Consider the following 23767-nt stretch of genomic DNA (forward strand, 5'->3'; position numbering starts at 1 on the left):
TAGTCCGTGGGGTTCTAATGTTTTAAGTTCCAGTTTCAGTACCGCTGACGCTGGTGCTTTCCTCGCTCATCGAGTAAGTATACTAATAGATCAAACTTTTCAAAACTTGTTTTAATTTGAAATAAAAACAAATTTTTAACCGGAGTAAAGCTATTTGTAAATTTATCAAACACTTGGGATCCAATAATATCCAAATGAAAATCCCAAGACAAACAATCCGCGAAACTAGAGGACACCGTGAGTCATTTCTGCAAAAACCCTTCATCTGTTAGTCGATACCAACTCCGGGGAAATAAATACAGATAACACAACTTTCTCTGCAGCTGTGATACTTTTGACATTTAACACCTTTTGTCTTCAGTCACCGTGACTACATACGCTGTGAAGCACGCGAAACGTAGGAAAAAATTAAATTTAAAATTATGTCAATAATTATAGGTTTATAATAATACAAATAGCTTTAATCCGGTAAAAAATTGTTTTCCTTCAATGTGTAAAAGCTACGTTAACCAAAGACAATACCATTGTGACATTTAACACCTTTTGTCTTCAGTGACCGTGACTACATACGCTGAGAAGCACGCGAAACGTCGGAAAAAATTAAATTTACGTTAACCAAAGACAATACCATTGTTTTAATTATCTTTTAATGAATTTTTATTGGTTAAGAAAATCGTAAATACTGTATTTGTATGTTATAATTATATGCTAATGTTTTTTTTTTAATTAAGGATTGCTTGTGTTTATTCATTTCTAAATTTGTAAAGGATTATGATGTTGATTTAAAGACAAATAATTGTGTAATTTTTGGTCAAAATATTTTTCTACTCACAACATCAGTATCAGTGACCACCATGTCCAGGTTGGGCAGGGGTGTCCCGACGGGTAAACTTTCGGGGATCTCTACACTGTACTCCCTTTTATTGAACCGCGGTGGCTCATCATTCACATCCTTGATTGTGACCGTCACAGTCGCGATGCTCGTGGTCAGGTTCGATATTATGGGAAGACCATTCACTATTTCACTCGCCTGGGAAATTAATTATTATTTATTTATATTATCACGCCTGTAACACACCATGCATGCTCATCGGTTATGGGGTACGAAGTTAGATATATCGTTGCAATATTTATATAATTTGATTAAAGACTCATCCCGTTCACTTATAGTGAAAATGATATATGATAAGGATGAAATATTTAAAATTTAAGGTTTACTATATAAGGGTTACTACGCATGTATTACATGTTAACAAAGATCAAATACAAAAAATATATCTTCTATATACTTACTCTAACAGTCAGATTTAAGGGTGATGATGGATCAGCTAATGCTTCCCTGTCCAAGGGTTTAGCGGTCTTCAGTTCTCCTGTCTTGCCGTCGAGCCAAAAGAAATCTAACGGATCTGTAATAATTCTTTGCAATAAGAACCAAATAAATCAATGGCGCTACAACCTTATTAGGTCGGGGCCTTAGATTTTTGAATCTGTTTCGTGATCATTTGTCAATCTAATAGGCAAGCAGGTGATCAGCCTCCTGTGCTCGACACACCGTCAACTTTTTGGGTCAGCCGGTTTTTTCACGATTCATTCGTCATTTATATAGATTAGGAATAAGAAGGGACCAAGTATGGAGCCTTGCGGTACACCAATAGCAACGGACGATGCCCTTGATATCGTTCCGTTTAAATTTACCTTTTGAATTCTTATCGCACAGGTATAGTGTTGCAGTTTTTTATTTGGATATTGTGTTGGACACAGTCAAAAGCATTTGATAAATCGCAAAAATACTCCAATGGCATCATGAGAATTTTCGTAAGCATTTAAATTCTCGGAAATTAATTGAATGCCAGCATCGGCTGTGGAGCGACCACTGGTAAAACCATACCGCTGGCCACGGCCATAAGTTTATTATTATTAAAGTAAATACTTTAATTTAACTCAATGCTGGCAGTACAGATATGGGTCTAGAATTTGTGGGGTCAGAAGTGCTGCCTGTTTTGAGTAACTGTGTGATTTTACTTAGCTTTACTCCACGATCTATACATTCATTAAATATTATAGCTAACTCTGAACTGATAACATTGATTACTGATTGTAAAATGAAGACAAATACACCCCAAAGATCTATAATTTCTTTAGTACGTTAAATTATCAAATTAATATTAATTATAATGTTTCACTTAAATAATCGTTAATAGAATTTTGTCTTTCACTTGTATATTTTCAAGTAGGAAGATCTTTGATTTTTTTTTTTTTTTATAAAATAGGGGGCAAACGGGCAGGAGGCTCACCTGATGTTAAGTGATACCGCCGCCCATGGATACTCTCAATGCCAGAGGGCTCGCGAGTGCGTTGCCGGCCTTTTAAGAACTTGTACGAATGTAATGTTATTGGTAAATTAACCTAAAAGGTAAAAAAAAACCCAGATTCAATTTTCAAAATCGGCTCAGTATTTCCAGCGTAATATTTCAACAAATGCATATTAAAATACTATTATTAAATGACAAATGGAAAACTTACTGGTGATTAACTCTAAAGCGACATCTCTCGGCTGAGCCCTATCCGCATCTCTTGCTTTGACAACTAGCGCTACGCTTCCCACGGGCGCGTCTTCGGACAAACTCCCACTCAACGAGCCACTGAATACGGGCGGACTGTTCTGCACGTCCACCACCTTTATTTCCACCGGAGCCGATGAGTTGAGGGTCCCGTCCTGAAAGCACGTATTTACAATTTACATGTACTCTGCATGTGGTGAGGCCATCTACCATGGTTATATTGGTATGATTTTTTTTTTAATTTACATTTCTCAAATCAGGGCAAAGAAGAACTGAACTCTCCGCTACTCCTTTCGTAGCTTAGAAGGCCCACTGTTAGGTCTTTGTCGGCCACATGCCTCGATCTTTAAGGCATTTCATGACAATTGTAAGCTTCTTGACCGTGACTTCTAGCCTTGAACTGAACCGGGCTAACTAGAGACACGTCAAGAAAAAGTTTTATTTTCAATTTTTTTCTCTCGGCCTACATCCTTCTTTTCCGATGAGAAGGGATGTTTTCTCTAATATGTGATACTTGTATCTTATGTTCCATAATAAACATATTTTTTTAATTGTTTTCTGTTATTTGTCAGAACTTCTCTATAAGACGGGAACATTGTTACATCTTAGTGAAATCTAAATTATTGTGAATTTATAAATGTGTGTAATGTTACAAATACATAGGAAACTAGCTGCCCCCGCGAACTTCGTTTCTCCTTAATGTGGTTTTAGTTAGCCTTAATACCGTGACACGAAAGAATAATTTCACTGTATTATCGTCACTATAATTTGAATTTCACGGTATTTCGTTTACTACAAAATAACTTTAATTTATACTTTAGCCTCAATAACACGTGGTAATCATGATATTGAATCGTAGCTTATTTAACACGTTTGTCGGTTTACCATAGCAGTGCCATCTATTGATTACTTACTCAATCCAGTCGAAAAGTATCGACATCTGTTAGAATCTTTTGGAGTTAACAGATAATTGTGACTGTCAATTAATTAAAGGCAAATAATTTGCAATAAAATAAAATTGCGACTATAATTAAAGATCTAAGCTATCTCTTAAGTTGGACTAGACTGCTCACGGTGTGCCAATTTAATTTAAAATCGGTTAAGTAGTTTAGGGAGTCCATCGCGGACAAACATCGTGACAGGAGATTAATATATATTAAGATTATATATATCTTAAACATGAAAACAGTGTTTAAAAAACCCTCGCTCAGTCCCCAAAAAATTGAAAATTAAAATAAATACATTACCGTGGCTTGAAGTTGAAATTGATAAAATTGTTTCTCATTATAATCCAACGGCTTTCGGAGTACTAAGGCTCCCGTGTACTGGTTAGCTGATGACTGTAGGCTGACCACTTCGAAGTACTCACAGGCCTCTGGCCACTGAAATATATACAAATGTGGACCTTGGTCATTCTTATAATTAACTGATATATCATTTGTATTTATCATCTCCCAAACTTTTTAACTAAATTTAAATTTCGTGTAAACCCTCTAAAAACCTATACATCCCATCGTTCCATTTGTCCCCCTTTTTCGACGAACGCGTTTTCAACGATATGCAGATTGAGCATTTTGAGAACCAGCTTAGTCTGGAGTCTGGATATCTATAGTTACTACCCTCATACTTTGAAATTAATTTTTGCTGAGTTTTTATAATTTTGTTTTTTTTTCTCTTCGTTTATGTTGTGTTAGATAAGTGCTCGTTACAATTAATATTTCATTTCTATCTTGTACCAATGTATCATTGTGCCCGTTGGCAAACTTTTTTCAATAATATAATAAATTCTTTAATTACTGTTAAAAAAGATTTTTCTAAATATTTTATGACTTATGAAGTGGCGTGATGATAATAATAAAACTCGCGCCTGATGCGTAATATGTGCAATTTCACAACACCTCACCAACCAGTCGTCAGAAACCCACGAACAATACACGTTGAATAGGTACCTCATCCTTCGGTATTTTAGAGTGGGTTAAAAACGAAATTATAACTTAAGAGTTCTGATAACACTCTAAGCTAATTAATGAAATTCCGATGTTTGATCAGGTAGTTTATGGTCTTGGGAGTAAGATAATTAAACTGAGTTTAAATCTTATTGAATTTTCACACAGATACAAATAAAATTAATTACTAGTTAGTAGTAGGTAGAGTTAATAAAAAGGGTATTGTATATTTAAAATTATATAATTGAAGTTAATATATTACCTGTTCATTAACCACACATCCAACTTCCAGACTGTCTCCAACTGAATCCTGGTCCTCTACTTCAATGTTTCGAAGTATTGTGGTACCCACAGCTTGGTCTTCTGGTACATCTACCTCGTAAGGACTCTGAAAATATCACGCAGAGTTTGTGACAGTGTGCTGTGACTTTCGCAGACAGCAATAAATCTTTTTTATTAATCGTGTAAATATGAATGCCAAAATTAATCTATTTTAAAAGCAATACTTGTTCCTTAAGTTTGGTCAAATAGCCCATTAACAGAATCTAATATTTAAATAATATGTATAATCTCTAAATAAATCAATTGCTGTTCGTTTGTCTCGATAAAAGTCGAGAATGGCTGGTACATGAAAAGTTTGAACGATGTAAAAATATTTAAAATGACAATTTTCCGATAAAAAATTCATGGCTTTTATTGTCTTCTTTCACTCAGCTTTTTTGAAAAGATCTATGTCATGTCAACTGTCAACTTACGTTTTTAAATATAGGCGGGTTGTCATTCTCATCTAGGACAATGACAGTGACAGGTTGGGTCTGCACCAAATTGATGGCGGCATTGGGATCCAAACTTTCTATGACTACTAGGAACTTTATTGTATCTTCTTTCTGTAAAATAAATTGTATTATATTGCGGTAATATTTGTTCATACATTGTGATGTTTAGTTGGTTATTAATTTCTGCAGCACGGGCTAAAACTTGATTAATAAAAAATAACATGGCAACCCACTCTTGGTTGTCTGGCTTCGCCGAAAGATTTTCCGTTGTTAGATGGTAACAGTGAGCTGGAATAATCAATGAGACAGGCAGCAAAGTGCCAACTAGGGAATGCAATCCCGATCTCGCGAGATCCCGTGTAATTTTTCGGGATCAATCCCGAAGCATAATATGACGAGATCCCGTTCGAGATTGACGGGATTGGGCTGCAATGGTCAGCGATTCTACACACATCCGCTCGGGACGCTTCACGCGACATTGTACATTACATAGGGTACATTGCAATGGACATTAGATGCCGGTTAGCAGATAGTAATCTTGAGACACTTTAGAAGATACTCTTTTTTTAGAAGTTACTTTCATAATCACCAATTTTAATCTCCTTGAGCTATACCTACTTTTGTTTTGATTATGTTCATGTAATTAAAACTGTTAGTTGTTTAGTTCGTAATATTAAAGGATAAAGGCTTTTGTTTTCTTTCAAATAATATTTTATTTTAATTAACCCCACTATCACAAACATGCAGTTTTCATCGTATTCAGTCACGTGAATTATTTTTTTAAACTATACGAGATCCCGAAAATTTCGGGATCCCGCCGGATTGATATTTCTAATCCCGCGGGATCTCGAGTCGGGATTGCATTCCCTAGTGCTAACCCAGTGCTCAATTGGAGTACAGGAGTTGAGAATTTAATATGCTTGTCTGCTTAAGGATTTCACACAAAGTAACGGGCACTGACTCGTAACAAAACATGCTTATTATATAATTATAGTTTACAAAACTATTTCTTAAATAAACATCACTTAATGTATGTGTGTTATGATAATTATTAAACTTAACGATCCATTGTCCATTATCATTAAACAGCTCTTATGGGACAATGACTTATTTATACAGGGGTATATCACATCAATAATTATTGATGATATATACTGTATATATTACGGTACAGTAGTAGAGAATAACACCTAAACCTTCCACTGGAAACATAATATCGCTACCCTTCAAAAACCCCTTCTATGTAAGGTTGGGATTTTATACATACTATGAGAGAATGTTCCTATTTTATTTTTGCTCTCAGACATCAAATGTATGTTCAGAGGGCTATGCACATCTGAAAATCAAAAGTATTGTTATCGTGTCTTACCTCTCTATCTAATGGCTGTACGAGTTTAACTTCACCAGTCTTTGGATCCACCGAAAATTTATTAGTACCCACGAGTCCGTATTTAATCTGAAAGTGACAATTATTTTATAATTGATAAAATAAAATAAGTACTATATTGTTAGCTTCTAATATTAATTTAATTAAATTCTTAACATTTTTATGAAACATATTCTTAAGAATCTTGCTACAAGTGCGCATGTGCAATAGTTACTCATTTGACTCGTTCGGTTGTTTACGAGTTGTTACGAATTGACTCGACCATTTTCCCGAAGTGGGATGGTCGAGTCGGAGGAGGGAGTTGTGATTATAAAAGAGTTAATTATACAAGTTTGAAGTTATACAGTTCACGTAAAATCAGAGAAGTAAATTATAGTGAATTAAGTCATCATTGAAGTGTTTAATTTCCTACCCTAAGAACTAAATCAACTACCGCTAACAATATATACATTTGTTAATGAAGTAGCATGCTGTTGCAAGTACTACATGAGATTCGTTTCGACCAAGTTTTCACTAATTGAAGTTTTTATGTTCTTGTTTTAAAGAAAAAAACATCAAGAGGAAACCGGCGTGTTTTGTGGTTAAGGGCGTGGTGTAAGCAACAATTATATGGCTGCAAAACTTAAGTTACAGAGAAGTAGGTTATAATGACTGTTATATACACATGGTCATGGACCCATGGTCTACCATTGGTACAAGACTAGAGCCTGATCACCCATTTGCCAATTGAGATTATGAAACAGACATTAAAATTATATTGTCTTCCGCATACCCCATTAAGCTTGCAGAGATCTAAAAATTAATTTCTCACCGGTAGCCCATCAGTATCTGTCCCCAGCAACGTGTAGACAACTTCACCAACCGGCGTGCTCTCTGACAAAGGTAGATTGTCCATATCTTGTACAAATACTGGTAAACCCTTCGAACATCCTGGAAATTTACGAGTACTGCAAATAACAGTGATGCGTAACACGATAGTTTTAAGTAATTTTGTTTTGATTTATATAATACAATCCATCAATATTTAATGTTTTAATCAAGATGATAATGATTTAAAGGGGTCGGAGACTAGAGACTGGTCTGGAGTCTGGAGACTGGTCCGGAGCTATTAGATTCATATTTCAAAAGCCAAGACACTTTTTGTGTAGCAAAGCCAGCGGAGTAAGTTAGGAAGTAAGCTTTAAAGATTTTACATAACTGCACATTCCTAGAATTAATAATTGGCACTCCTGACCCAAGAAATCTTCAAGTATTGACGTCATACATACATATATAGGACAAAACCAGTTATAGTTATATAACATATAGTTCTTTCAATATTCATCGTGCTGATAGCAAACATAGAATTGTGTGGTATGCACACTGAATATAGAACTAGGAATTGGAATCGCAAAGTAACGTGGTAAGCAATATATATAATCTTCTTCTGTAACGGCTTAAATATGAGAGGATAAATAAGAGTCTCTCCTCCAACTTTGATTTTGTTTAGTTTGAAGTAGACCCTTGGATCTTGAAGTGAGTTCAAGCGCACAGGCTCTAATTAAAGATTTAAGTTGGCGCTTGGTAGATACTACTGGTGACCCCATATACAGGCACCAAACTTTGAAATTTGTTTTAATTTTCAATATTTTATTATACGTTAAGAATATTTTTAATACTGTATATTTGTGTGTTGGAAATAAATATGACAACGTTATTAAATAATAATAGAAGTCTCAGACCTGATGTTGTTACTTGTACGCAGTTTAAATTCTCCAGAACAGACTATAATTTTTCTGATATTATTTGAAATTCAGATCAGAGAAGACATCCAGACGACACGTGGCCGACAAAATGGCGGTAAGCGGCGAATGGGTAGAGAAAACAGACGCTGGTTCATAGGTTTAAAGAAAGGCATAGCTGGAGGAGGCCTATTACCTAATCTCTACATAAATTTGTGTTGTATTGGGCTTGGTGATACATTTGAAATCAATCAAACATGAATTCTACTAGATTCATTACAATGGCCATGTTGTGTCCAGTCGTGAATCAATATGTTGTTCAAGTGAAAGTTGACGAAGAGTGCTAATTGCTGCTTTTAGGTCTGCGTATTCAGAAATTTAAAAGAAAACATTTATTTATGACGGTATGACTTCTACAGTATTCGATTGTGTATGACTATGGCAAAATTTATTTCATTATTATGTTAAGATTATTCTAGAGCATTTTTGTTTATTGAAATAAAAAAAAAAGGTTAGTGTTCATTGTCCGTTTATACATTTACCGGAGAAACATCTCCGGATGGCTTTTTTTGTGATATGGTGACAAACGAGCTTATTTATAAACAGCCACGAAAGGCAGTTGACGCCGTGCATGGACACTCATTGCCGGCCTTATTAAGCTCTTTTTAAAGGGCTTTCAAATAATACTATCAATGTTGAGATCGTATTTTTTTATGTTAATATAATTAATAATATAAAATATACGTATAGTAATGCTGCAATAAAGGTCGCGATGGCTCCAGGTGTTAGATAGGTCACTTATATAGTAATGATATAATTCGTTAAGTGACATAACCTTAAGATTAATTATTTATTATCTCTTACCCGTTCGGAAACAAAACGCTGCCCACAAAACAAACGAAAACCATCGCGATGCCATTGTTCTGGAAAAAAAAAAGACTTTTTAATTAAACAGTTAGATGCAATTAACTTAAACTAATTACTGTGTCTTATGTGTGAATGAGATTTTTTTATGATAATATAAGTTGTGCCGTGTGATCATGGAGTAAAGTAAATTAAAAATGAAACCTTATAAGGATGAACGAGAGATCTATTTTTTAATTTCGACACAAACTAGATACGACCGACATACAGACATACATAAGTTGTAAATATTCCTTTTAGGTAACTTTAAATGAACATACAATTGGTATCAAAACTAAAATAAGACTGATACGGGTCTCGTGTTCCCGATCTTCCTGTATGAATTAGAAAAGTGGATCTTGGCTCAAGAAACGCAAAGGATTGATGTCTTTGAGATGTGGTGCTGCCGGCTAAAGGTCAGAAAACCGTGGACTGCGAAGCGTACCAATACATCAATCCTGACCCAACTTCGTATACGGACTCGCCCGTCTAACATATGCTGACAGCAAATTGTATCTCATTTCGGCCATACAATACGCAGAGGCGATGAGAACTTGGAGAAACTTATCGTGATTGTTAAGACAGAAAGCAAAAGATCAAGCGAAAGACTCATGGTCCTCAAAACTGAACACTGAGAGGCGTTGGACAGAAAACGGTGGAAACCGATAGCCCGCTCCAGGTGCTTCGATGCTGACCATGTCGCTCAGATATGAGCTGCTGCTTAAAGAGAGAACATAATTACATATATCTTCTAAACATTTTCTTTTCATAACAAGTATATTTTATTAATAATAAACAATATAAACTAATGTTATCCACATCGAAGAAATTAACTCTGAGATAGATATTTATGCGCAGGAGTCGTTTAAAGTCGACTTTCCTTCACGTATACGTGCCGATATTAGTGTACGCACACATACGTCGGACACGTGCGAACTATAAACGTAAAAATAATTCAATTGTATATCAATTGAGATCGTAATGAGTGCTCTTAGGCACCGGAAACATATTGTTATGTACCAGCATAAATGTCAATTCGCCGTATAGGTCCTGCATTCCAGTTCCTTGCGTCAGCTATACCTATATATGGCGAAAAGTATGAAGTGTCGATTATTACAGTATTCTCAACACAGGATACGTTCTAATCCTTTATTTGTGTTTAACAAAATAAGCTACCATTACAGATTACTCCAGTGCAGCGATTATTTACATTATTATTTACTATATATGTATAAAATTCTCGTCTCAATGTTCGTTCCCATACTCCTAAGTCTGAGAATCGGCGACTATCTATCTTTCGAACCCCTAAGTGATAAGGGGTGTCAACCCCAAAGAAATTTATTTTTTAGAAAAAAATTTATGTTTTTATTTTTTTATAATACAGGAAACAAAAATGCATACAACCCTTAGTTGTCACCCCTCTACGATCAACCCCTAATTTTATTGAACTAAAAAATGTTTTCTGTAAATAATATACATGGCAAAACGACGTTTGCCGGGTCAGCTAGTATATGTATAAAATTCTCGGCACAATGTTCGTTCCCATACTCCTCCGAAACGGCTCGACCGATGCTTATGAATTTTTTTATGCATATTCAGTAAGTCTGAGAATTGGCTATTATCTATCTTTACCTCTAAGTGTTAGTTAGTGTTAAAAATGTTTTTTTATTTTTTGGACATTTGTTTTGTTTTTATTTTTTTATAATACAGCATACAAAAGTCGTACAACCCTTAATTGTCACCCCTCTACTGGCAATAATATAAATGGCAAAACGACGTTTGCTGTGTCAGCTTAGTTACATATAAAATAATACATACACATTAAAAAAACGCAATTACAACAGTAAAAGATTAAACTAATTACAAAATGCCAATACAATACAACTATTTCTTACAGTATAGAAACTGACAATAAACAAACATTTTGTCAGTTCACTCAACGGACAATTAAAAACGTCTGTTTATGGACTCATTAATTTATTTTCAAACATTTTCGAAAGGTTAGTTTAAGCTAACGATAACGGCGGACGTTGTCGCCTCCAAACTTAACCGGATTATTTTCCTTTCCACGTAACAACTTTATAGAATACGTGGTAAAGTTTTGTACACAATGGATTTTTCTATGTTAGTAACGTTTGCTACGCTTTTCCTATAAAATAAAATGACGATGAAGCAATCTCAGCCAAGATACATAAAAACATAGCGTAATATTGCTTGAACATAGCAAAAATGAGTAAAAGCAAAATTAACTCAAGTAATACCTCAATATTAATCAAATTGTAACGTTCAGAAAGCTATGCTGGAACATATAGACACAAAATAATTACAAATAGTAGTAGGTTTTATGGTATTTGTCTCCCAACAAAAACACATTAACACAATAAGAATCCCACGTTCTATATATTGTATATCTTTAAAAGGTACTTTTAGAAATCTTCTAAACTTATACTTCCCTAACAAAACACATACAGCGCTTGTCAGAGTTTTTAACTAAGAGACGTATATTTTAATTTAATTTACTTCGTGAAATAAGGAACTAATCTAGTATTATTACAGCTTAGGTACACAGGTTTTTAAATATCTCTCCTGTAGAGTTAATCAAAAAGTATATGAATGTGGCCATAGAACTTATCTTGATCTAGATCCATTATAAATTTACTAGTCATAACATTACTATAGATTACAATTACATGAAAACGTAATTTTTTTTTAATCAAAGCAGTGTTTTTCTTGCCTAAAATATAATATCCTTTTACAACGAGCCTCATTCGGTGGTATTATTGGTCTTACACAAGAAACTTGTAATTGAGTACTCTTAATTAATAAATTACAACAAAACACAATTCACAGGTTCATGGTAATTCATTACAAGGGCGAAGCATTAATTGACCCTAATGTCGAGACCCTATTATGACAAATTATATGCAAAATGCAATTAATTGTATGATTGATTACGCAGATATGCTTGTTTCGTAATTGAATTCTGAGTGTTACTCGATTAAAAAAATTAAAACCATTTTTTAACGAACTCGGTATTTTGACAGTACCGAGTTTATATATTCTTGAAGCAGTTATGACTGTAAAAAGACATCCAAAATTGTTCAAAACATTCAAAGAAACTTGCCTGTATCTAACGAGGGATCCAACACGGCTGTGGGTCCCCGATGTATACAAAACATTGTTACGCCATGGCTATAAAACTGTTTAATCACCTAGTATTGTCTTTTGTTAAAATAGCTTTTACACATTAAGAAAAACACATTTTGAATAACCACTGTACCACTATCTTGGCAAATAAACGATTATTATTATTATATACATACACTATCCGAGAGCTTTAAAGCACTCATGCACTTGTTATAAGCATATAATCTGTAATTATCAGAACCAAATACTGTCGCAACCTATATCGGAGCGAGTCTTTGTAACAGCTTGCCTCCTGAGATGCTGGAAATAGTAGTAATGGACCCGTTTCGAATACGCCTGCGATGTTTTTGGCAGATGGACTCCAATGCAAAAACAGCATACTACGGTGGCGTGATATATCTTCGATATTAATAATTTTCTTTGTAAGTGATATGTATGTTTTAAATGTGAAGAAATTCCTTTAAACCTGGGTACCACATTTTCATTTTCTAACTTGTTAACTCAGTAAGATTTACCCAGGAGAAATCAAAATTTCACAAACAAATTACACAACAATTAACAAATGTAAAGGATAAAAAAATTGGTAGAACTAATCGCTCTCACGACACACTTATTAACAATGTAACACGATTTGCATACCGTGGGCTCTATGAGAATTTAAGAATGGCCCGACTCAAAATCATTTTACTAAAGATGTGCTACTTTAAGTGCTTTCCTATTAACATTAGAATTTTTCCGGATCCTATTTATGGGGTAGCAAAAGGTTTACGCTCGAATAAACGTTTACTGAACAAAGAACAAACAACCCAAAGATGCGTAGCTGGGCCACGTGTTGCGCCATGATCGCTATCAATATAAATCCGGGATAAACAGCGGTTGTTGGTAGAAGCATTGTCCTTTAAATCATGGTTTCATAACTTTAGGGTATGGACAGGTATTGCCACTGCAGACGAGTTGCTGAATCTAGCACTCGGTTCACGGGACGGATGGCCACCAACCTCCAGCAATGGAGAAGCACCAAAAGAAGAACGTTTTTAACAGAAAGGATGACGACGAATGCAGCAGGGGGTTTCATTTACAGATATCGAAATAGAATACAAAATTCCACCCGTAACACCTCGATGTCCGTCGATCCACAACTGAGCGTGTCTAACAGCGGTTTTCGGAGTAAATCCGAAGCAATTTTTGCCTACTTATACCATAGAGCATTGCATCTGGCATTAAGTATACTAACTTGGACATGTTATTAACACCACGTTTGGCCTGTCTTTGAAATATAAGCCTACTTGCATTAAGCCACCAGTTCAGTACAAACGTGTAAACGAAAATCGACATCTGTACACTAAAATTTCTAAGGCAATACGTAATACAAATATGACACAACCTGTTTTCTATATTGGCTTTGGAATTTACGTCGCTCACTTAACTTTTAATTACTCTACTAACGAATGATACATAACATCCGTAAGATGCAATAGTTTCAAAACTGAGTCGGTTTATCATATTATCAGATTGGCAATAAATATCAGATTCTAAATTGGATTTTATTTACAAAAGCTTGCCACCGCGCGGCATACTGATACATTGGTAATTCAAGAAAATTGTTATACTAAATTTAATGTGACAAGCATATAGGCAAACAAACACTAGAGTCAAAAATACATAGATTCATAGATTATAAAAAAATCAATGGCGCTACAACCTTTTTAGGTCTGGGCCTCAGATTTCTATATCTTCTTCATGATCTTTTGTTAATCTAATAGGCAAGTAGGTGATCAGCCTTCTGTGCCTTGATGCACACCGTCGCCTTTTTGGGCAGGCCGGTTTTCTCACGATGTTTTCCTTCACCATTCAAACGAATGTTAAATGCGCTCATAGAAAGAAAGTCCATTGGTGTATAGCCGGGGATCAATCCTACGAACTCAGGGATGAGAGTCGCACGCTGAAGCCACTAGGCCAACACTGCTCCTAAATTGCTTTCAAAGTCAGTGATCTGTAAGAATGACGGCTGCAACTGTGGATAACCAGACCTATCAGAATGCTCAATCCAGATATCGGCTAGTTTTGTACAAAACGCGTTCTTATGTAAAGATAGTATAGTATCTTTTTTAGTTAGATTAGAACGGGAACGATACATTAAAACTTTAGTTGAGTTCTTATGTAAATATTACTTGTTTATTACATTGAGACTACCATATCCTAAGCAAACAAAGATAAACTTTCAGCTCCATTTTTTGAATTTCCTGCTATGAGTGTTATAAAATACATTTGATATTTCTACCTACAGCATTTTATTCACTCATAAAAGTATTCTGTGTCCAAATTGTATCTTAAGTATATGTCAAACTGATTTAACTTTGTTTGACAATCTAAATACCGATCTTTACATAATAATTACCAATAAATTAAAGCGTACAGACAAAATGAGTCTCTAATTTTTTTATAAGTTAAGCTTAGTCTCCATTACATCTAAAGAATTATCATGGATACGAGTTACCATTTTTTGACTATATTGTCCAAACAACCAGTTTCTTACGTTTAAATATACTAAACACAAATGGACAGTTAAACTGTTGGCGTTAATAAACGTAGTTAAAACTGTAACATGTACAATCCAGACGACAAAAGCGGCTTTTCACGATTATTAAATTTTGATCATACTACATTTTATTACATACAATAAATGGTTTTACATTAAATTTTAGAGAGTTTAATAAAGGTTTAATTGTGTTTATGTGGTGGACCATTCATAAGAACGTCCCGAAACTAACACATTGCATTTTAATGCATTCAAAAGGAAGGAGATTTTGAAAAATATATCAAATTATTGTTATGCGATAATTTTATTTTATTTATTTATTGTCCTTACTTAGGTACAGCTTGAATAAAATAAGTATTTACAACACCAAAACTCATACTGATATTTATTTCCAACACATATTATGCAGTATTTACAATATTTTTATCCTACATAGTAATAATAATTAATAAAAAATTAAATAAATTTAAAGTTTGGTCACTGTGGCAGTGTACCTTTAACGCTAGCAGCTTTTCCTCGCTGTATTGCGATACCAAATCGTTGAAAATTGGGTTAAAATATAAAACATAAAAAACAGCTATAAATATTCAACAAATGCGTGTTAATAATAATACATGATCACAGGACATCGTGTAGTAGATCAACCTGTTTTATATAACAAGCTACAAAGAAATACAATAAACTAGATCTGTGGGAAGAATAAAATCGAATGGTTTGCGTCAACTATTGTTGATGACATGTTTTTGTTGAGCTTGCTTAATCGTTCTCGTAAGAATGTACACGATATAGTGTAGACGTGCTAGATCTAAAAACACATTCGTGGCTTCGTGTTTCTACATATATACAGGTAATAAAACGAGAATTTCTTTTTAATTTGGATGTTTCGCTCTCCAGTGTTTTCACACGCGTTACCAAAATCCGTAAACGGAATTTATGCACGCATTTTGAGATAGTTTGTATATATCTTAAATGAAAATCCGAAATTTGTATGGAAAAATTAAAAGGTTAATTTCTAGCTAACCTGGGCTGTGATTTTTAACTCTTTAATTTATAATCAATGAAACATTTTTACTGTGGTGTTTCAGACGCCAAGATTAATTCCCATTAAAGTGTTTTTTTTATATCTTCTGTACTTTTAGATAATCTACAATAAATTAATTTAAAAAAAATCTTAAGAGTACGGGAGATTAAGATCCATCCATTGTGTAAGACATTATTTTAGATAGATAGTATAGTTATATAGACTATATATTACGAATGAAAAACATCGCATTACGACCGAATTACCATCAACAACACAGCGGACATCTAGTTTTATCAACAACGATTTTACTTGCTTTTTATTGCTACTGCAAAAAATCGGCAAATAACGGAAACGATGATGTGAGTGAAGTACAGGTGTGCATTGAGACGGATGCATAAAAATATGTGAATGAATGGGTCATTGATTGACTGCATAATGAGTCTACTAAACATCATCAAAGGTTTCTTAAACTCTGTAAAAATCGTAAAACAGTTACGAAATCAAAAGAAATAAACATAAAGATAATTTTACAGTCGAAAATTTGTCACAAAATTAAATAAAAATAGTATGGGAACCAAGATGCGGTCAAGTAATCAAGTAAATGCCGTTACAGCATCACTGGTACAGTTAACCCTGTAATTTGAACTTACCTGTTGCTGTAACGGTTATACAACGACGTATAAATTTTTTCGTTTCGTTTCTATTTTTACACTAGCACTCGCCACTACACCCTACAAATCCCATCCCACCCTTCCCGAACATTATTCACTTCTGGTGTGAAAAAAGATTAAAACATGTAAACCTGTTGTTTTTATTTTAGAATAGGTCTTTTTCTTTATAAAATATTTTATAAGCGATTGTTTAAGTTACAATTCAATTAAACCATTGGATGAGCGGTGTACCCTGATGTACAGGTCTCCCTAGACTTAGTTCAGGGGCTCCAATACCTGCTAAAATAATGTTACATGATATTGAATAAAGTGATTTTAATTTAAATTATAAAATTAAAGAAAATTTAAAAAGGCTTTATATAATACATCCTCCTCTTCATTTCTCTTCAATTTCAATCTGGAACTCGAAATTATGTTTGATGTTTAGCCCAAAGTAAGTGTCTAAGGCACTCCAAACAAAAATAAAGTAAAAAACTTTGCGTTTAGAAATGTTTTGCGTTAATACTGTTTAGTTACTAAGTCTACCATTTTAGTTCTGTTCTGAAGACTGTTCGCTATTCGGAACGAAACGAAACGTAATTTGATGATACAGTTGTTAACTATGTTAATTATAAGTTAATTTATGTTAAGCATTACACAACATAATATGAATATTAAATAATGTTACGAGATGCATCGTAATTTCGTGGAATGAACTTTGAAAGGAGAAGATCAGGATTAGTATCACCAAAATTGGGACTTTATTTCCAGGAACTGCTTCCGTAACTTCAATAGCAATTCCGATACTGGTTCAGATTTCATATTGAGATTTTTTGATAATCTAAAGTTGCGATATCAGTATTTGGATATTTCATAATTATTTAACTATGTACAAGAAATTTGATCCGTATGATACGCCTAGGGAATGCAATCTCGATCTCGCGAGATCCCGTGTAATTTTTCGGGATCAATCCCGAAGCATAATATGACGAGATCCCGTTCGAGATTGACGGGATTGGGCTGCAATGGTCAGCGATTCTACACACATCCGCTCGGGACGCTTCACGCGACATTGCACATTACATAGGGTACAATGCAATGGACATTAGATGCCGGTTAGCAGATAGCACTCTTGATACACATTAGAAGATACTCTTTTTTTAGAAGTTACTTTCAAAATCACCAATTTTAATCTCCTTGAGCTATACCTACTTTTGTTTTGATTATGTTCATGTAATTAAAATTGTTAGTTGTTTAGTTAGTAATATTAAAGGATAAAGATTTGTTTTCTTTCAAATAATATTTTATTTACATATATACACTATCACAAACATGCAGTTTTCATCGTATTCAGTCACGTGAATTATTTTTTTAAACTATACGAGATCCCGAAAATTTCGGGATCCCGCCGGATTGATATTTCTAATCCCGCGGGACCTCAAATTCACAACCTCGAGTCGGGATTGCATTCCCTAGTCATACGCCATAATTATTGAGTACGCAAGTATGTTAGAGAGCTAATACAGTAACGACAATACAAAATATACGTGTATATTATAACTGAACCCTACTGAAATATATATTGACATAATATATAAAAAATCTAAATGCACAGGCGCTAAATAAGGTTAAATTTGGCACCAGGTATGTAGTACTGGTAAGCCCAGAACTGGTGCTTCTCGCTCCACGAATCACGAAAAAATTATTTTCTTGTCCTATTTAATTATTATTATGTAGGTTAACGATATACTAAATAGTCTGTATTTATGTTATAACTACTTATGTAAATGTGTGTCATAAAGACGTGCTAAAATAATGTAACAGAAAACAATTTAAAAATAATCACGTTTTGTAATTTTGTGAAAACCAATTTGCTTAACTTTTGCGTAACGAAAAATTTATGCAATTTTGAATTAACTGTAACTTGTCAAAAATTAACTAATTTTTAGTAATATAACAAATAAATAGTTTTAACCAGCGGAGCCGACAGGCGTTGTCCTGTCTTAACTATGAATATTAATTACATTGATTGATAACAAAGGATTTGTTTTAAACTATATTATTTTTTCTTACATCCTCTTTGACGATATTTGCTACACGCATTCTGGCAATGTTACGTCAAACTCCATAAGGTTACATCAAAAAAATCATTTATATGGTGATTAAGTAAAATTGGGATTAATTTATATATATATATAGATTATAACTAGGTCTGGCCATAAATACTGTTACATGAAAACTTTTTTCTAACTTTTTATTTATATTGAATTTGGAACACGTATATTACTTTTAAAATTTCTTTCAATTTGCGCCATTTCATACATGGCTTTTATCCCCAGATAAAATTTAGATTCATTTATAAATCATAACCAAACGAAACTTTGACGTTTGCGGTGCCTCGGTTTTTTAAATAGTTAACCCAATACTTAAACCCAAATAACTGTAAACTGTAACTTAACTGTAACTGTAAATTAAACCCAAAATAGGCGTTAAAAATGTCTCATTAATCGATCGACATTTTTGTGTGGCGAACAAAAAACTTAGGTACGTATTAGCGCGCATTGCGTAAGGAATTTAGTCATAGAAGGCGTAGAGCTGTTAAATTCCCTATTACTTATATTTATTTATTGTTTACATTATCAGGAAAAAATAGTTTACTACGACTTACGAGTTACGACTATGTATTTCCGTGTTGTTCCCACGAGAGTGTAAGTGCATGCCCCTATTTCACCATGCAACCTGCTGATGCCATGTGTAATGGTTGCAGCTTCCAAACGTTGTGTAATACAAAAAAAAAACTTGGCAATTAAAAAGAGTGGCGGAGAGTTTATTGCCAGTTCTTCTCTTCCGTTCTACGCCCTTGATTTGAGAACTGGCAGTAAATGTAAAATTTAGAAGCATTTTTTTTTGACGTTCATAAGTGTACATTGTGTTACCTATATGAATAAATTATTTTTGACTTTGACTTTACAATATTGGAAACAAAAATTGGACATAGTTTTCCTGACCACCAGGACGTCGATAATGTTTAAAACCTATATTAACCCACATAAAATTATAATTATTATAAACCATGCAAACACTGCACCATAGGGAGATAGGTATTCGACATTGGATAGTTTTTTTTATTATAGGTGAGATATTCTTACTTATGATCTTAGTTACTTTGTCATCCCTTTAATATGTTTTATATCTTAAACGTAATTCACTGGCGACTATTTAGGTATAACATCAGGTGAGCCTCCTGCCCCATGTTACATAACAAAAAAACCTTTTCATCATGGGATACGGCACGTTAAAGTAGCACATAGGATGATAATAAAACGAAATATGTATATGAAGTATAACAAATGTTTACATATGTATATAAAACGGTAAGGGATAAAAAATATAACCGCTACAACACTAGGGCATCTGCCTAATAATAATAAAAAACAAACCAAAAAGTTATGAAACTAAAGAATAAGATACATTTTAAGTGTGTAATGTGTGAGTGCTGTGGTAGCCTGGCCCTGGCTCAGCATTAGCGGTGGAGCAGACGTGTTCCTCAGCGCTGGTCATTCTGCCAGAGACCACAACAGTTAGTTTACAACTTTTGTCAGAATAACGTTCATGTCTGCTTTATTTCGTACCTGGATGCCCCATACTCCGGATAGTCCAGCAGCATGTAGTTCTTACAACCCAATTTGAAGTTACTGTAGTCCCATCTAGTTATTACTAGATTTATGATATATAATAGTAATTATATCCGTTATTTCACGAATAACAGTGAATAAAATTCGCTACATGCATAGCTTGTCACAGGAATCGCAACAATCCTGGGAACTGGGCCATAAGCTGACCTTCGTGTTGTGAGAACTGCACACATTAAATCTTTTAAATTTTATCAAATTTCTTGAGGTCGTTATAATGTTCCAAGGTGGTAGATTAATTATTACCGAAAAAAAAATATTTTAGGAACGTTTTTGTATGCTATAATAGTTTTTGCTACGTATAATAATTATATAGGTATCATAATTATTATATACCTAGCTTCCGGTCAAGCTGGGATCTCGCCGGAAAGAAATTTTAGCTATATTAAAAAAAAATTGTCAACCCAGAGAGCAAATATAAAGACTTGTAACAAGTGTGTTTCTGTTTGATTTAATATATTATTTAATGTTTAGGCTGTTAATTATAATTAACTCAGAATCGAGAAGGTCAAGGCTTCTATAACGGCGTTAAAAGCTGAACCGTATTCATTAACTATGCGAGAGTAATTAATTATCTAGTAAATAATTATATTTTTGGTGACCCTAACTTTTTCTAGCGCCTCATTATGGTCATTATTGTGATTTGTAAATCCACTATACACAAACATAGCACTAATTACTTGAATATATAGGCACCTATGTAAACAAAAAGATTATCCCATCCTGGCCACTACACCTATAATATAAAGATTTATTTTTATACATGTGTTAGCTTCTAATATTAAACTAATTATTTACTATTATGGTCGAGTCGGAGGAGGGAGTTGTGCGTATAAAAGAGGTTGTGACACATGCGCACGGGCCTTTTCTTCGTACATGTTTGAAGTTATACAGTTCACGTAAAATCAGTGAAGTAAATTATAGTGAATTAAGTCATCATTGAAGTGTTTAATTTCCTACCCTAAGAACTAAATCACCTACCGCTAACACATGTGTAACTAAGACCTCATGGAACATTACGATCCATAACTTAATTTACTAATAAGGATAATTAACATAAAGTGTCCAATAACACTACTTACAGTCTCTATTAACGGGAAGACACTCTCCTCTTGTTCTATTTATTCCCTCATTGTTTAGCACTTAATATTAACGTGCACTAACACTAATTCACTAGTTGAAATGGTTTTGTCCTTTGCAGTCTTCTCACTAGGCCCGTTGTGTCAAGGAGTTGAATATCCTCGACATTCACATGATGGTGGATCCTGTCCATGGGCTCCAGCAGTCTTTCTATTACTGTGGCGACGTCCTTTACATTAAGGACCTGATGGTAGTCGTTATTGTGAATGTAGCAGAGAATAATTTTGTAACGAAAAAACTGGAAAAAAAATACCACTAGAATAGCCTTAATGACGCTATATTTTCGACGCTTTCAGCGTTTATAAAACAACGCAGCTCTGGCCGTCGTGGGTTCGAAACGATATGAAAAAAAAAACATTTATAGTTATAAATCCGAATGTTTTTATTTTTCGTATTTGCAAACTCATTTTATCAGATAGAAATATTAGTACCACAGATGACTCTAGCAGAATATTAAAAATGTTAAATAGTAATCGTCAAACATCTCTACAGGCAGTTTTCATAGCGGTCATGCGTGTATAGTATTGCCGGCCGGAGTTGACCCATTGCATAAGCGTTATATTTTCCAAAAGAATTGGTTTATAAAATTGTAACTGAAATACATTACTTGTGTACTTAATCTACATGTATATTAAACATATATCAGTATCCGTTTGATAGTTTAACAACTGACGAAAGTCTCAGTTTGCCTTCATTTATAATTACGCATCCAACTCTTTCAATCCTGATCGGTTTGGATAAATCATCCAGCTGCAGACAAGGCTATGCTTTGACGGTATACTGCCTCGGGCGATTTTGGCGGCGCCTTGGGTTAGCACAGTAGCGAGCCCCACATAACCGCGAGATGAATCACATTTTCCTTCAACAAAAAAAATCCTCTTGCGAGATTTACAGTGTCACATACTTTTTCTTGGCCAGCGGCTGAAATTGGTAGTACCGTCGCCATTTTGAAATTTAAAAATTTTACCACATAAAAATTCAACTAAAATGTATTTATTTTACTCCTTGCATTATTAATTACAATCGCAAAGTTTTAATTATCGAACGGTTCTGATCTTTAGTACACGTAACAAAACCTATCATATCAGTTGTCCTAAGTTTGTGTGACATTTATTTAAGCCTAAAACTGTATTTTCTAGATACTAGTGTACATTGTTCTACCTTTAACTATAAATATTAATATCGAATTGGTATAATTAAGTAAAAAAAATATTTCAGAAACAAAGTATAATGATTTATGATATATAGCGTCACCACGCACGCTGTAAAGCACGCGAAAGGTCGGAAAATTCAATTTAAAATTATGTAAATAATTATAAGTTTATAATAATAATCAATGGGTTCAATCAGGTTAAAGGTGTTTTGTTTCAATATATTCATTTTCTTACATCCTCTTTGACGATATTTGCTGCACGTATTCTGTCAATGTCTTGTCAATCGCCGTAAGGTTATATCAACAAAGTTTGAATGAAATGAAAAAAAATTGCTATTAAAGTATTCTTAAATTTTCCGCCTATTTTCTTAATTTGTTCATAAGAACCTTCTCCTGATAATAAGAAACACAACAAAAAAGAATTTGCGTTCCAGACGTTCACATGTGATGCCGAGACCAAGGCAAATAGGGATTCATATTAGGTGCTTACATATGAAATTGGCGTTTTGTATGGAAGGAACAAAAAGTCGAATATTTTTAAATATAATATATTTAATCAATCAAAATATGAACCATTGTTTTCTATGCACTTTTGCCATCTCATAGGCAGTTCATTGATCCAGTTCAGATCCATTGATGAAGTTGTCCAAATTTCGAAAAAAATGGTATACTGTTGGAGCAAGGTCCGGGGAGTACGGAGGATGTCTTAGACATTCCAATTGAAGCTCTTCTAATTTGGTAGCCGTCTGTTGTGCAGTGTGTGGTCTAGCGTTGTCGTGAAGTAGCAGTGGCGTGGAGCGATTGACTAGTTTGTCCATCATGGTTTGCAATTGCTGACAATAGACATCAGCCGCAATAGTCTGGCCAGATTTGAGAAAACCGCAATGAACAATACCGGCACTATTCCACCAAACGCTTACAAGTAGCTTTTTTGGGGCTAATTTTCGCTTGGAGCAGGATTTGGCTGGCTGGCCAGGATCCAACCATTGCGCTGAGCGCTTCCGATTATCGTAAAGAATCCATTTTTCATCGAAGGTAATGATTCGGTTTAAAATACCTTCATTATTGTGCCAGTTCAGTAATGTAACGCAGCAGTCGACGCGCGTTTGCCGGTTTGCTTCTGTCAAT

The 23767-nt window shown here is 34.1% G+C and overlaps 1 protein-coding gene across 1 annotated transcript in view; it reads right to left on the reverse strand.

The window, feature by feature from the left end:
- LOC123708003 (cadherin-87A) overlaps positions 1–23767 on the reverse strand; it is a 53389-nt gene that overhangs the window by 25608 nt on the left and 4014 nt on the right. Inside the window, exons 2-10 of the mRNA XM_045658416.1 lie at positions 9256–9314; positions 7482–7600; positions 6653–6739; positions 5263–5394; positions 4770–4895; positions 3809–3943; positions 2524–2716; positions 1294–1406; positions 833–1030 (exon numbers count right to left, since the gene is read on the reverse strand). Of these exons, the coding sequence (XP_045514372.1) occupies positions 833–1030; positions 1294–1406; positions 2524–2716; positions 3809–3943; positions 4770–4895; positions 5263–5394; positions 6653–6739; positions 7482–7600; positions 9256–9310 (1158 nt within the window). The 5' untranslated portion in view covers positions 9311–9314. The remainder of the gene's footprint in view (positions 1–832; positions 1031–1293; positions 1407–2523; positions 2717–3808; positions 3944–4769; positions 4896–5262; positions 5395–6652; positions 6740–7481; positions 7601–9255; positions 9315–23767) is intronic.

This window comes from Pieris brassicae, chromosome 4, assembly GCF_905147105.1.
Source record: "Pieris brassicae chromosome 4, ilPieBrab1.1, whole genome shotgun sequence".
Lineage (NCBI taxonomy): Eukaryota > Metazoa > Arthropoda > Insecta > Lepidoptera > Pieridae > Pieris > Pieris brassicae.